This window comes from Pocillopora damicornis, chromosome 3 (assembly GCF_964200805.1).
Source record: "Pocillopora damicornis chromosome 3, jaPocDami1.2, whole genome shotgun sequence".
NCBI lineage: Eukaryota > Metazoa > Cnidaria > Anthozoa > Scleractinia > Pocilloporidae > Pocillopora > Pocillopora damicornis.
This window is the reverse complement of record NC_142672.1, coordinates 9,963,328-9,978,992: the sequence shown is the minus strand read 5'-3', so window position 1 is coordinate 9,978,992 and position 15,665 is coordinate 9,963,328. Positions and strand designations below refer to the sequence as shown.

Genomic DNA, 15,665 nt, shown 5'->3' with positions numbered 1-15,665 from the left:
TTTCCTTCTTCAGACGATGGTAAAATATCAACGACTCCAGTGTCTCACACATACTCTATGTTCAGTGCTTATGGACATCAAATGGTAATGATTCGTTGATTAAGGATTGAACGAACTCGTATATTTCATCTCTGTCTATATTACTCAGTCTATTAATCTAACTTAAAATGCCACCACAACACAGTGCATTAATAGCATACTTTTTCGGTTGTACCTTTCAACAGAATTAGTGGAACTTTTCACCTAAGTTTCTCAGTGTCTGCTCCACAGTGAGTGGCTCTCGTTAGTATTAAAAATTGTTGTATTTTCATACCACAGGCGAAAATTTGGCTTGGTCTGCGCATTACTGAACCAGATTGTTTACATTTTGTTTGTGTTGCTGTTGATGATAATGATGAAAAAACAAGTTGATGCAAAACATACATCGGTAATTATTTTGAAGTTACATTTGTTTATCTCAATGATTGGCGGGAAATAAACTTCGGCTGATCATTGTAAATTCATATAATCTGGAGAGTGGAAATTGACTATTGCACAATTCTAATGGATCGTTGAAACCTGCAAAGGTGGGGCGAACTCGGTTTATACAAGGGGCGAACTCACAAAGGTGGTCGGAGGCGAACTTGCAATTGGGTGAAACCTCCAGTTACCCAATGAGGTAGAAGGTGCTTTGTCTCGTTTATGTGGTTGTGGTGGGTGGAGCAAGCGATATCACATAATAGTAAAAGAAGCTTTTTGAAGACTTCCAGCGGACCGTTCTTTACAGTTAACATGGGGCGAAAATCTTAACTGAGCTCAGCTTTCAGGCATAGCTATTGAGGGTCCACACAGTGGCCAACAGGGGCTTTCGTAGTTCATGTATGGGCATCGCAAAGTCTTGGTATTACTTTGTTTAAGGCTCAGGAGAATACATACAACCCTAGTCATATCTTCTTTTGTTTCTCTTAAAATCAAATCAGTTAAAGGTAAAAGTCAAACAGTGACATCTTTAGCTCTAGGGTGACTTGTATTTGTGATTAATATTATCTTTACAACATTCATTTCATTAACAGGGAACCGATCCATTGATAGCGCTGTGTTTTAAAGACAGCTGGATTCATGCCAGTGTGTCAGTGTTCCTCATAATAGCGTGTGGATACAATTTGGCTAAAGAACTTTTTCAGATGTTTGATGAAGTAAGTTATTTTGCTTTGAAACTATTGACGTCACCAGATTAAAACGCACACACCAACTACGAAAAAGTTACGAACGATCTCAAATCCCCCCCCCCCCTAAAATATTTCTCAATGCCCCCCTTCCTTTCTTTAATAAAATGAGAACGTCAGAGATCAATCGTCCACAATCTTTTTTTCCTCATAAGGGTGTAAAGTATTTGTTTACGCTTAACAACTGGCTTGAGGTGACCCTGTATGTCCTGACGTTGGTCACGCTTGTCAGACCACGTTCCGAGGATATTTCTGAAATGGGAATCTGTGTTTTTCTGGTGTGGATTGTCTTACTACAGTATATTAGCAAGTAAGATATTTTTTTATAATTTCTTAAATAGACTGAACGTCTCTTAGCTGATGATAATACTTTTGAGTTAATATCGGAAAATCAAATCTAGTCAAATCTCCCAGTCAGATAAAAGCTTCAAGGCAAAAGGAAGCCATTGAAGTCACGATCATGTGACCGGCTTCAAAAGCAAAAAAAAAAAAAAAAAGCAAATGAACAGGACGCTATTGGTTTAGTTCTGCATCTGATTGACTGAGAGAGTGGCTCGAGTTTTCTGAACCGTTCAGAGAGAGGGGTAAAGCAAAATCACAGCAATCCCAAATGAAATCACGTTTGACGTTCTTTTTCAAACTTAAATTGTACAAAGGGAAACACGTGTCGTCAAAGAAAAAACATCCTTTGTTTCAGGCGATTACGTTTCTTTTCCTTATCATGAGTTTTTGCCTTTTTGTATTTCGTTGCCTAAACAGCCGGTTGTATTTCCAAAGTGGTTCCTGTTGTTTTTTATCTTACCCGACCACTGTACGTCTCTGTTTCAGATTCAATTACGTTGGATTGTATATCGTGATGATCACGAAGACAATCAAAACAGTTTCCAAAGTGAGTCTTCATAATGATAACGATGATAATAATAATAATGATAATGATAATGGGAATTTAGGAGTGGACACTCTACGAAGCGATTTCTCTCGTCTGCTGTTTCTACATTGGTTTTTGCAAGAAAGAGAAAGAGGGGCGGTCTTTATTAAAATGGTTATCGACTAAGTAAGGTTGGGACCGGGAAAATGTTGGTCAAAATTAATGTTTTCCCGTCCTTGCTTACTGAAACGTTTACTTGCTTTTCTTGTAGGTTATGGTTATTCTTCTTATTCTTCTGGCTGCGTTTGCATTTTCTCTCTACGTCGTGGTTCCAAAAGACGAGGTCAGTTAAGTAAACGATAAGGAAGAATCTTTACTTCCCTAAAATTAACGATAAAAAATTGTTGGGCGGTTAAAATTTTACGTGTATTCCACCCCTAGCTGGTTTAAACCATGCTCGTAACTACGCCCGAGCGCAGTTAAGTTAATGTCTTATAATGTATTTGAACAAAGGATAATGTTATCATCCTCATCATGATCTCTGTTAACATGATAGTTTGATCCCTATAAATTTTGAACCCTTACTTACGAGCAGGCCTTCATTATTAGCAGAATAATTAGGTTTTATCAGTTGAGTTGACAACGTAGATTGGCCACAGTAAAGAGCTTCCAAAAGCTGACGTTCTGAGCGTCAGGGCGAATGCATCCCTGACGAAGGGCTACCGCTCAAAACGTTAGCTTTCGAAACTCTTTACTGAGGCCAATTTACATTATCAACTCAGTTGATAAAACCAAATTATCTTCTAATACTCCCACCGACACATCACCACAGTTTCCTTGGAAACGTACCCCCTGTCCTAATTATAAGCAATGAGGGACGCATCCTTATTCACTTTTTAAATGTTCACTTTTGCTTATGGTTCTTTTTTAGAGCGACGCAGGAAATCGTCGCTTTCACAACATTTCTTCCTCATTCGCTGCTACATTCTTCATGATGCTGGACAATTTGCAATATGACAACATCCTTCTGAATTACGATAGCGAGGACAGCGGTGTAGGCAATGGCTTGGTGCTGTATGTGTTGTATATTGCATACTGCTTCATGATGCCGATAATATTCCTGAACTTACTGGTGAGTGATGAAAGATATTTCCTTGTTGGTATTGTGCTATGTGAGTATGACTAACTCCGATTAACTGTTGCGAGGAACAGGTCCCTGGCTAATTTTGAATACGGTGGCATATCTTTATTTTTGCCATAAAACAAGCTATAAGCAAATGACGGATGATACAATAAATCGTGACATTAAAAAGAAATTTTCAATCTAATATCAGATCGGGTAATTTGGTATCATCAACTGAGCTGATGACTTAAATTGGCCTCCGTAAAAGAGTTTCTATGTCAGAGTCATTCATTCTGATCAAGGCTAACATTCGAAACTTTAAAACACTTTATGGTGGCCAATTTTCGTTATCAACTCAGTTGATGATACCAAATCACCCTGTTGTACTCTCCCACCGACGTAGCCTGACCACAGTTCTCTAAAAACTTACCCCCTTCTTGATTTCAGATCGGTTTGGCTGTTGGAGATATTGACACTATTCGAAAGACAGCTGCACTGGAGAGATACACGAGTCAGGTCTGTCGGATTCAGAGGATTTGTTATCACTTTTGTGAAGAATCAGTCGGTATTTCATACAATGTCATGAAAAAAAATATTATTCCTGCGATTGAATTCCTACCGAAATTGAATCAGCTGAATTACAAATGACTCTCAGGACATTCCATGGTAAACATTTCATATTCGAAACCTTTGGTTGACAAGTACATGCGTATGCTTATAACGATACCGTTTTCTTTCTATACTGATATTTAGGTGGAGCACCTGTCTCAACTAGAGCGCGCCATACCAACCTTCATCCTCAATAGTGTCCTTGTCACTGAATATGTAGAATATCCCAACAAACCAAAGAATTTCAAGACCAAGGTTTGACCTCGCGTATTATTGCGTATTCTGTTCATCTTTCAGTAGACACGAGTTATTAAAGTTAAAATTCTTGTTCATCTCAAACCTTTGATTCATAACAGTGATGAGCATCTCATTTCTCCTTGCAGTATCACCTCTGAGTCAAACATTAAGGTCATCCGCAGAATAAGGGAAATGATCGCCAACGAAAGAAGCTCTTGATTGTTTGAAAAATTCTCCTTGCTAATACCAAAGAAAATGTGCAGATAAAAGTGTGGAGAATATGTATACTGATGTTTGGATGTAAATAGCTTATAGTTAATTCTCTAGTTTTCCTCTTTTGGACTTTCAGATTGTGGACATACTCGTAAAACTTTTGTCTCCTCGCCAAGAGAACGATGAGAAACAAGAAATTGCGGAAGATCTCAGAGAGACTATTGAACGACATGATGAACAGTAAGTTGGCTTATGAAAATTCTTACGCATCGGAAGAACTCATATTAAGATAGATGGATATTAAGGCAGACGGCCGTTGTGTAAAATTCTACCCGAAAAGCGATTGCATGCACCCGAAGTCATGAAGTTACCTTTGCACTCATTATATGTTTTGCTAGGTTGAGAGAAATAACTTCATCTATAAAGAAGCAAAGCGCATTACTTGAAGAACTTCGGGACATCTTCATGGATAAAAAGCGAAGACCTAAGCGGGAAGAGCCAGCAGAACAGTATCCAGACGGAACTGAATTTTACGTCTAATTGCTTACTACGTGGATCCGGAGTATGATTGAGTGCAATATAACCGCTGCTACATGGCATGGCGGACAGGCAGCCTATTTGCGAGACCTCTTCCCGACGCCATTTTTTTTCCACTGTAAGGTATCTGTTGGGAAGTAGTTGCATTACTCAAGGTGGCAGGCACACCGTTACAGCAGTAAACGCAACATATGACAACAAAATAAACGATGGCCGCTTCTGAAAAGCCTACGATGAACACTCACGGAGATTTCGAGAAGACTTTCTTTGTGAGCTTTATGGCTCAATTAAAACTGCAAAGTTCTCGAATAAGCTGGCAAACTAAGCCAATTAGCGAAAGATAATTAGCTTAAACTTAAAAGAAAGCTTGACAACTTCAAGGGAAATTAAACACGACAACAGAATACATGTTCACGGCATAGTTCGTAGGATGAGTCATAATCAGTTGAGTACTTGAACCAGTGAAAATGATCCTCGTCCTTCGGAGTTTTACGTTCCATGAGTCAATTTTCAAATTAGAGAGATAGATAATTATATAACCGTAAGAAAGGCTCATTACTATATTGTACAAAAGAGGGGCTTGCAACAGCACTTTTTTACTTCAAAATGACGACGAGCAATTTTTATTTACGATTAAATCGTCTTCACCAACTTCAAACGAGGAGGGTGACAATTACCTAATTTGTTAGTAAAGTTTGATATTTGAAAACTTATAGGTTTTTGGCAGGACCATATCAATTATTAACAATGTTTTTCAAATGAATTACCCTATCGAGAAGGTAAGGAAAGACAGTTTAAATGTTTTAGAAGACCAAACCCAGGTTTTCAATGACTCTCCCTGTCGTGAGGGCAAGGAAGGACAATTTATATTTTTTGGAAACGAAACGATTTTATTATTTTCCAATTTACCTTCGCAGTTACTGAGCGCTTTGTCTACTGCATTTTAGCTGTCTCTTGTTTTATCACGTTCCCGTGCTGACACTACAGTTGTCAATGAGAAACTGAGATTAGAAAACAATACGTTTTTGTGTTTGAAAATATGTAATTTAGTTAAGCTTTTCAAAAGAGCACTTTGTTTTAGTTAATAGGAATAAACTCTAATGAGAAAACAAAAAATCAAGCAGACAGACCGTCGTCACATATTGTTGGTTACGTCTTTATTTTTCGTGGGACGGGGGAAAAAGGGCGAGCTTAATTCAGTACAGTGGAGGAGAGGCAAGGAAGACAGTTTGAAAGGGAAGTCTAGAAATTATCTCTAAAACAGAGAGTAACAGATACACCAAGTCTCTCAGAGGACGACAATTTTTAGCTTTCAATCAAAGAAATTTATGTTGTGTCTGGAACCATTGCAGTCGGTCTTCTCTCACTCTGTAAGATACCAATGAAACTGTGCAAATTTTAGTATGCAGCCCCCCTGCCGTTTAGCAATTAACGTAATCCGGGTGATGGAAAACCTAAAATCACTTGTAAATTACTACGTTATCAATTACCGCAAAGCTGAAAACTGTGAAGCCACTTACAGCTGATTTCCCGTAAAATTAGCGAGAAACAATCAATTTGGACATCTTTCATTCTTGCGATTTCAAGGAGGTCTTCTTGAAGAGAATATCAATTCATTTTTCCAGTTTTTCTTTTGCTGAATATGAGCCAATCTGTAGAGAGAAGGCGGGCGTCCTCGCTGATTGTGCAGTTAACAGCAACACAAGAGATCATGGGTCTACCAGGACGAGCTGGAGATTACCAAGGACGTAGCCGCGGGTTAAGTCTAGATTCGAAGCTAGAACATGTTTCCCAACAGAACTTACTTTCTTCTGTTGACAATAAATTGCTTATTCAAGAAGTCAAATTTCGTCTTATCTCGTTTGAAGTAGAAGACCGAAAGAAGAGACGTGGTTCTGTGAGAGATTTGGTGAAGGTTTTTGATAATGAGCAGCTTGAGGAAGGACCTCTGAACAAAGAAGAATGCGGCTCTCTTCGCGTTCTTCTCAGACAATTTACGTTCGAAGACCTGTGCGAAGAATTGCTAAAAAGGCTAGAACCCGATGATATCTCTCGTCAGACTGAGTCTTACGATTCACAAGACAGAAGATATTCACAAAGTTTGCGCAGAATTTTGTTTCAAAAAGGTTCTCGAAGCCTTAGTAAGGGTTCGTTTGGCAAAGAGAACTCTCTAGTTGACATTCCTGAGATAGAGTTGCCCTTAGACCAAGGAGATTCATCTGTAAATGCTCATAAGTGTAAACCTGAAATGCCCCAGGATAACCACAGTTTACAGCTTCCATCAGCGGAAAGCAAAATATCTTTTGAGCCCAAGTTGCAAAAAGGAGCCCCTGTTTTTAAATCAAAAGAAGAAGTCGAAGAAGAAATGCTTATGGATGTTTTGGATGATATTTTTGCTCTAAAGCAGACAATGTGGAATGCCGCAAAAGATATCGAAGCATTATCTGCAAAAATGACAAAGGTGCGAGGTGAGTTGGCAATACTGCGACAAACGAGGACGGCTTACACGAGACCTGACATTTTTTTTAGTAACAGGGAAACGACTTCTTTGCTGCTGTAATGTTGAAATGGCATCGCTACAGGTGAACATGGAGATTTCACTGCACGATTTCAGCAAAGTATGAAATGCCGGAAGTAAGAAAGCAATAAAGTTTCGCGAGCTTAAGGAAACAAAATATGACAATTACTGCAAATTCAGATTGAAGTGGCACACTATTCTGGTACAAAAAAAAATTATACTTTTCTCTATTCTCCTTTTGCATGTTTAATATAACAGGATCAATTTTTAAATATGATGAGCACACTTTAGTTGTTGGGCCTTAAATATGGATCAATGGTGTGAAATAAACATTCAAAATCACGAATCGCGAAGTGCAGAACCTGCGTGAGGAACTTTCAGGAAGGACGAATGTGAAAAGATGACTTTTCATAACAACTGTATGATCGACTCAACTACTGCCAAATTTGACTTGTAATTGGTATCGATACAATAAATGGCGATATTCCACTGAATTCCATTTTCCCAGTTAAAAACATTACAGCAAAAGGCACTACTCACTTGTGTGGTATATACTAATACAAGATATTTTGGGGTGCTGAGACCGCAAAAACTGCCTGCTTTGAGTATATAACCCTTACAAGCCGAGAGCCCATTACTGGGATCTTGAGAAGCCGATTTGTTTTTATTTGGATCCCGTGCTACCTATTCTAGTTCACAATCAGTTACACTTTGGAAGGATCAATAAGCAATCAATCTGTTGAAAGGTAACTTTTAAATGTAGATGTACGGTGACTGAAATAATTGACGGCTCATTTCTCTTTGTGCTCTCTGTATCTTAGTAAACTTATGTCTGAATATTAGCAGAGGTATACTTACTGACTTAAAAAGGTTCTTCATGGCTTGATTACCAACACCAGCTCTCCATATCCGTTCGCAAGTGTAACCTTAACTCAGAAAGTGGAAGTTGGGCCCACGGGCTTAGTATCGGCGTACTTCCTGAGAGAGGTAGTCTCGAACCAAAACCAGCGGTCAAACGTCAATCAAGCGTAAGCGATTCAATTTTGTGGATCGTGTGGTTGTTAGGGAGAATGGAAGGAGTATTTTGGCTGCGTCACAATATAATTTACTCGATCCCCCTCTAGGGCTCTGTGGTGTTCTTCGTATTATCCCCCTTATGAGATGTTCAGTTTCAAATACTCTTAACGAGACGATGCGTTGCGTTTTTTCCGTATTAATCTCACTATAAACAACTGGTTTCTGCTCTCTCACAAACAAGGGAAGGGTGAACTGAAAATTCTCGCACACCTCATTGATAATCAATTTTCTTTGGCTCTCCTTTTATTTACCGCCGCGCTTAACAATAAAAGCGTCATGAAAAGTTGCGAACGACGCGTTTCCGACAGCTTATGAATTATGATCCGTCCCTTAAAACCATTCTTTTGAAATATCTTTCATTTATGACCACAGAAATAAGCTCAGACTAAGCATGCTTGAAGCAAAATGATTAGTTGATAGAGCGTGACTCTAAAGCAGTTTTCTCGGTGTCTAAATCAACCAAAGGATGTTTAATTCCTTCTTCATAACCTTGACCAAGAGAATATCAATTCTCTTGCCTTGGCTAAATAATGTTGTTTTTGGTATGAAAATCAATTTTTATAAAAATCCAATACCATCCAGCTGTTAGTTCCAATTATATTTGACGCGCCAAAAAAATAACAGTCGTAGTCGAGTAACAAAACATTTAATTTCTTATTAAATCAAAAATTGAAAAAGAAAGGAGAGATTTCTTGTAATTCCTACTTACATAAAATATTCATTTTCAATTGTATTTACAACAACTCAAGATCGATTGATCCGGCGAAAAAGACAGGAATCCTTATATTAAACGGTTGAAATGTCAATTATGAATATTTTCTAGAATTTCTATACGTGCTTTACATATATTTTATGTAAGTAAACTGTTAGCACCTGCTTCTTTCCACCAAATAAAAAACACATTTTGGGGCGTTTAATCACGTTCCAATTGCGAATCACTAATTAATATCTCAGTTCGAAACCAGAGAATATATCCTCTTGTTCGAAACCCCATGCAAATAATACTAGCTATGCGATGAAAAATAAATAGGATAAAATCTCATTATTTCAAAACAATATAAATACTTTTAAAGGCTGAGTACAATGTCGGGTGATGATTAACAAATTAATATACGTCGCATTAAACCATTTTTGAACAATTGTAAACAGACCAATATGAATTCAAAGAAAATGAATAAGCAAAATAAAGCATGCCTAATGTTGTGAAGGATTTATGAACTAGTAAATGCATTATCGAGATATTTTGATTTTTTGGTGAATAAGTGAACTGATCTTTCTAATTGGAGGTCGTGCACGACCATTTTTGCTCTTAGTACTCCCGTTGTCGAATAAGTATTCCAACACTTTCTGAAATATGTCCTCAACGTTTTCGTTCAGCTTGGCTGAACAGTCGAACCAATGGCAACCATATTTGCCCTCTAAATACATCCCTACGCTAATATTTAAACCTCGTTTGTCCACAAACTTTGGTGGCGACAAGTGGGAGAGGTCTGATTTGTTTGAAATCACCACAACAGGTTTGTCACTCTGCGTGGCGTTGTTACTCTCCTTAATTTCGTCCATGTAGCGTTCGATCTTTGTAAATGATTCTGGTCGGTCCATAGAATAAACCAAGACAATGGAGTCTGCTTTTTCCATGTCAACGCGTCTCATGGCTGGGAATTCATACGTTCCTGAGGTGTCGATGATCTGAAGTTCACAGGTTTTGTTCTTGTAAGCTAAATGCTTGACGTGAAAATCTTCAACAGTGGGTAGATGTTCGTGATTGAACGCTGTTCCCACAAGTCGACTGATAACAGATGTTTTACCGACTCCGGAGTCTCCAAACACCGCAATGGTGAACTTTTGCAAATAGGTGGCTTTTTCTTCGTTGTGTTTCGCCATGGTACGCGAGAGAGCACGCTGGAAAGTCAGTGCTCACTCGGCGTGAGATTTGGGTAGAAAGGTACTTTAAATGACAGGTCTCGACGTCACCTTCAACGGGCGGAAGCTAATGGCTGGGTGAAAGATTGATCCAAATATTAACTGTCGCTACGTCGCTTTTACACTTCGATTACAACGAAAGCGGTGAGTTCACCCCACGTTCCTTTTTCATTCAAAATATGCGACTTCTGGTGGCACAATCGACTAATTTCATTGCAACAGCGATTCCACGTTTGAGGCCGAGAAGGCATTTAAAACAGTTGTACATTTGCATATGTCGGACAAAGCACTGTGTACAAACAATAGCGTTTGATTTCTTTTATTTTTCAATCCTTTCCAAGGCTGTAGTTGTTAAGAGTAAATCTGTTACTTTACAACAGTGAAAAGTCTTTTCTCGTTTCCACATCTCATGTTAAGTTATTAGAGCCAGTTGTAGCCGTCACAGTTCAAGTTTCTCATGAAAGAGTTCATTAATTAAAAAAATTTATTTGTGCTTAGAACAAACAAATGTGCATTTACATTAATTAAAGAACTAAAATAAATGTCTTTATCCGACTCAGTCAGTTAATCCGTCAAGGAAGAGGTAAATTATAGCGCGCGTTGTAAAGCAAAACCTTTATTTGCGTTAAGCCTGCCACGAAAATGATCTCCCAGTTCATGTTAGTCGGTTAGGGAGGAATAAAGTTTTCCTTAACTCAGCATGTGTTATTACTCAGCGAACCGGATGTCAGATTTACGCTTAAATCAAATTGATTGCATAACATTCTATAATACCTTTCTTCGTCCATTAGTGCAAACTTAAAATTTAAAGAAAACATAATTGCAAATTTAAAGCTTAGAGATTCAAACACCAAATGCTAACACTAGGAACAGTAAATGAAAATGAATGAGGCGCCATTACACATTGCAAATATATCGCGAAAGTTTGTTTCGACGTCCAAAAAAACGATTTTGGAAAGAGATCAACACCTTTTCGCCGCAGTTTTACCATAAACGGATTAAGATAATGTTTATACGAGGGAAGTGTAAGTTTATGTCCAAATTACCATAAACCATGATATATAATATACCGATAAACTCTCTGAAATCGTCAACGCGTACAAAACATAGGCATGCGCAGCATGCGAGTTATTTTTTATACTGGGTGGGTTGAGATGAGACAGTTTGTGTACTTAATGTTTTCATTTTTGTCACCAAAAAGAGCATATTAAAAGAGATTTCTTAAAAGATAAAACGGTAAAAACGAGCAATAAAATCCGACGTTTCGGAGTAGTCATGACTCCATTATCAAGGTGAAAGTTTAAAAACATGCAAATAACAGTATTTAAGCGATGTGGCGCGAAAAATTAACATAATAGGTGCGAAGATTATACAAATACTTTCGCACGAATAGAGTCCGATTGCACGTTCAGGTTTGGCTCTAAAGTTCTTATATGAAGCATTTCGTACAATAAGCAGTCAAATTTGTTCCTGCACTTCTTAAGAACTTCGAAGCATTTCAGTAGGTCCTGAGGGATCGTCCCGTGTACGTTCTTGCAATGTTTGGCAATGGCTGAGGATTGTTGTTTATGTCCTTTTACACGATTGTGTAAATGTCCGCGTGTGTATCCTATATAACCTGCATCGCACAGGTCACATTGGTATTTATAAACAACACACTGTTCATTTACGATCGATGGCTTTGCTTCTTTCACATTCAGTTCTTGATCAATTTTTCGGCTGACAAATACGGGCTGGATGTTGGTGTTCACTTTTAGGCTCAGATCCTTGAGTTGCCCTTTCGCAAAATTTGCTGAGGTTTGGTCTTTAAATGGTAGAACCAGTCGAATTGTGTCATCCGTCTCTTTAGTTGGTAATAATGGTCGCTGCTGGTCACAAACCTTTGAGTCAACGAAATTTTTGGTGGCAGAGTCGATGAGGTGTTTGGGGTACTTTAAACGCGAGAATACTGTCTTCAATCGGTCACATTCGTCTGAGAAGTGTTACCAAGAAGAAGATAAACGATGTGCTCGGCCCAGCATAGTTCGGAGTAAACCCTGTTTGTATCGATTGTCAACGTGACTTTGGTAATGTAAGAGGAGACTTGAATTCGTGGGTTTTACGTACACCTTTGTCTCTATTTGGGGCGGTCGGTTCAGTAACTGGATGCCCAAAAAACAAATGCGCTAATCTGGAACCTGTAGGACGAACAGTATCTGCTATGGACTTAGGCTGAATTCTACGAACAATGGCGTCTAAATCTTTCTCTTTCTTTAGGAGGGGTGGTAATATGTTGGCGGTCTACCTTTACTCGAGGGCCTTTCCATGGGAACAGCTTGAAATTTACTGGAATCATTGATGGAAGCTTCGGATAATAGTCGCAGATATTCGGACTTATTCATTACGACTACTCCCGATCCTTTATCTGGTTTGGTGATGACGATGTCGTCACGTCGTTTCAGTTGTTCGATGGCAACCAAAAGTGTCTTGGGAGGTTTGTGTACTTTGCGCTGGATGTAATTCAGAGCTACGGATCGTAGGGTTGCGGCCGATACTGTTCGTCCTACAGGTTCCAGATTAGCGCATTTGTACGGCTTACCGAAAACACACAAGGAGCGCTTGGCGATGCGCCCTATACTATCAGCAACGCAAACTTACAACTATGCACTGGCGAAATGGCTCGACACTAAACTTAAGCCTCTCTCTCTGAATCACTACACAGTAACTGACATTTTTGAATTTGCCGACGAAATTCGCGAATTGGAAATATCAAACGGCGACATTCTGGTTTCTTACGACGTGTCCTCCCTCTTTACCAACGTACCCTTGGATGGAACAATTGAGATACCCGCGAACAGAGCTTTTGACAACGACTGGTTTAATTCAACCTATGACCTGAACCTGACCAAAACGGACCTTGTTGACCTTCTCAGTGTAGCTACAAAAGGACAACTCTTCCAGTATAATGGAGCACTTTACGAACAGACGGATGGCGTGGCCATGGGTTCCCCACTTGGTCCCCTGCTAGCTAATGTGTTCATGTCTTCAATTGAAGAAAACCTCGAGCGAGATGGTAAACTTCCTTCCATCTATCGAAGGTACGTTGATGATACACTAACTATCATGCCAAATATCGCAACAGCATCTAACTTCCTGGAAACTCTTAACAAGGCACATTCTTCCGTAAAATTTACGATGGAAACCGAATGCAATGGCATGCTCCCTTTTTTGGGCATCCAGTTACTGAACCGATCGCCCCAAATAGAGACAAAGGTGTACGTAAAACCCACGAATTCAAGTCTCCTCTTACATTACCAAAGTCACGTTGACAATCGATACAAACAGGGTTTACTCCGAACTATGCTGGGCCGAGCACATCGTTTATCTTCTTCTTGGTCACACTTCTCAGACGAATGTGACCGATTGAAGACAGTATTCTCGCGTTTAAAGTACCCCAAACACCTCATCGACTCTGCCACCAAAAATTTCGTTGACTCAAAGGTTTGTGACCAGCAGCGACCATTATTACCAACTAAAGAGACGGATGACACAATTCGACTGGTTCTACCATTTAAAGACCAAACCTCAGCAAATTTTGTGAAAGGGCAACTCAAGGATCTGAGCCTAAAAGTGAACACCAACATCCAGCCCGTATTTGTCAGCCGAAAAATTGATCAAGAACTGAATGTGAAAGAAGCAAAGCCATCGATCGTAAATGAACAGTGTGTTGTTTATAAATACCAATGTGACCTGTGCGACGCAGGTTATATAGGATACACACGCGGACATTTACACAATCGTGTAAAAGGACATAAACAACAATCCTCAGCCATTGCCAAACATTGCAAGAACGTACACGGGACGATCCCTCAGGACCTACTGAAATGCTTCGAAGTTCTTAAGAAGTGCAGGAACAAATTTGACTGCTTATTGTACGAAATGCTTCATATAAGAACTTTAGAGCCAAACCTGAACGTGCAATCGGACTCTATTCGTGCGAAAGTATTTGTATAATCTTCGCACCTATTATGTTAATTTTTCGCGCCACATCGCTTAAATACTGTTATTTGCATGTTTTTAAACTTTTACCTTGATAATGGAGTCATGACTACTCCGAAACGTCGGATTTTATCGTTCGTTTTTACCGTTTTATCTTTTAAAAAGAGCATAACTTTCAAAAAACGAAAAGTTTACAGAAAGACAAAAAAAAAAGCAAATTTATCTGAGCAAACACAGATAATATATGGTAATGCGTTGTTTGGTCTCGTCACACAACGCCCTCCATCTCCCGTTTAAGAGAGAGTGTGCTGCTGTTCCTCCAACAGAGAGAAAATCAAAATTATTCGTCTACAGTTAGTTACCTCAAAAATGTAATTCTGCGTAATTTTACCACGAAATGCAAACTGAACCTCTGTTGTACCTCAGATAGGCCTTAACCAAGGATATATTGCGATCTCGAATAAGTGAAGATACACTGAACAGGAGAAAAGGAGAATGTTTCAAAGAGAAGGTTTGAGTTGCAACTTTGAATGTATCACGATAATATTCAATGCTCAAGCACTATTTCAATCTCCTGCTGCCTCGAGGGAGCGTTGTAGCGCTCTTTTGTATTACCAAGCTGAGAGAAAAGCTAGAAGTAGACTTAACACACTGAAAAGTCTTTATTTAGTTATTTCCTGGCGATTTATAGGTAACATTTCTAAATTTCGAGACCATTACGCGTGTCAATTGCACAATAATGAAAGGTGTCAGTTAATGTTAATTGATGTTAGAAATGAGTCCAAAAATAGAACCGAGGGCCGCAAAAAGTCCAAAATAGAATCGAGGGCTGCAAAGAGTCCAAAATAGAACCGAAGGCCGAAAAGAGTCCAAAATCGAACCAAGGGCTGCGAAGAGTCCAAAATAGAACCGCGGGCCGCAAAGAGTCCAAAACAAAGAGTCTAAAATATAACCGAGGGCCGCGAAGAGTCCAAAAGAGAACCGCGGGCCGCAAAGAGTCCAAAATAGAACCGAGGTCCGCTAAGAGTCCAAAATAGAATCAAGGGCGTTTAGGATGCTAACTGGCGGTTTTTCGTGCGCTTTGAAACTTCACATTTATAAGATAATTGTAACTATCAAATTACTTGTCCAGTCCCACACTTGCAATACTATAGAAAACCATATTGAAAGCTGAGGCGAGCCGGTCTGGAAAAAGCCGTCCGGCCTTGGAGCCCGTTTTTGGAGGTCCCGGTAACTTAACGGGGCTGGTAAAGCTGAATTTTTTTTAATTCCAGATGGGGGACGGGTTTCGAAGGTTTTAAAAACGATACAAAAAAAACTATTGGCTAAAGAAACAAAATGGGCGGGCGGGTTGGGGTTTTAAGAATTGCTGATACT

At 39.2% G+C, this 15,665-nt stretch overlaps 3 protein-coding genes and 1 pseudogene across 5 annotated transcripts in view; 2 read left to right on the top strand and 2 right to left on the bottom strand.

Moving 5' to 3' along the window:
• The window catches only part of LOC113667510 (transient receptor potential cation channel subfamily A member 1), a 35,102-nt gene extending 29,194 nt beyond the window's left edge, over positions 1–5,908 (top strand). For all 3 annotated transcript variants that reach the window (XM_089201782.1, XM_027183335.2, XM_027183337.2), the window contains 11 exons: positions 14–84; positions 319–427; positions 1,053–1,175; positions 1,361–1,515; positions 2,034–2,094; positions 2,345–2,416; positions 3,005–3,205; positions 3,644–3,712; positions 3,950–4,060; positions 4,392–4,495; positions 4,654–5,908. In XM_089201782.1, coding sequence (XP_089057908.1) covers positions 14–84; positions 319–427; positions 1,053–1,175; positions 1,361–1,515; positions 2,034–2,094; positions 2,345–2,416; positions 3,005–3,205; positions 3,644–3,712; positions 3,950–4,060; positions 4,392–4,495; positions 4,654–4,795 — 1,218 coding nt within the window. In that variant the 3' untranslated portion in view covers positions 4,796–5,908. The remainder of the gene's footprint in view (positions 1–13; positions 85–318; positions 428–1,052; positions 1,176–1,360; positions 1,516–2,033; positions 2,095–2,344; positions 2,417–3,004; positions 3,206–3,643; positions 3,713–3,949; positions 4,061–4,391; positions 4,496–4,653) is intronic.
• Positions 5,909–9,017: 3,109 nt separating this feature from the next.
• Positions 9,018–11,002, bottom strand: LOC113667564 (GTP-binding protein Di-Ras2). Its single transcript, XM_027183410.2, has one exon. The coding sequence runs from the start codon at positions 10,269–10,271 to the stop codon at positions 9,618–9,620; it is 654 nt and encodes a 217-aa protein (XP_027039211.2). The 5' UTR covers positions 10,272–11,002; the 3' UTR covers positions 9,018–9,617.
• Positions 11,003–11,573: 571 nt separating this feature from the next.
• LOC149048156 (uncharacterized) lies at positions 11,574–12,331 on the bottom strand (annotated as a pseudogene).
• A 568-nt stretch (positions 12,332–12,899) lies between these two features.
• LOC149048155 (uncharacterized) lies at positions 12,900–14,776 on the top strand. Its single transcript, XM_089201781.1, has one exon. It carries the CDS (start codon positions 12,915–12,917, stop codon positions 14,301–14,303), a length of 1,389 nt encoding a protein of 462 aa, XP_089057907.1. The 5' UTR covers positions 12,900–12,914; the 3' UTR covers positions 14,304–14,776.
• The last annotated feature ends 889 nt before the right edge of the window (positions 14,777–15,665 follow it).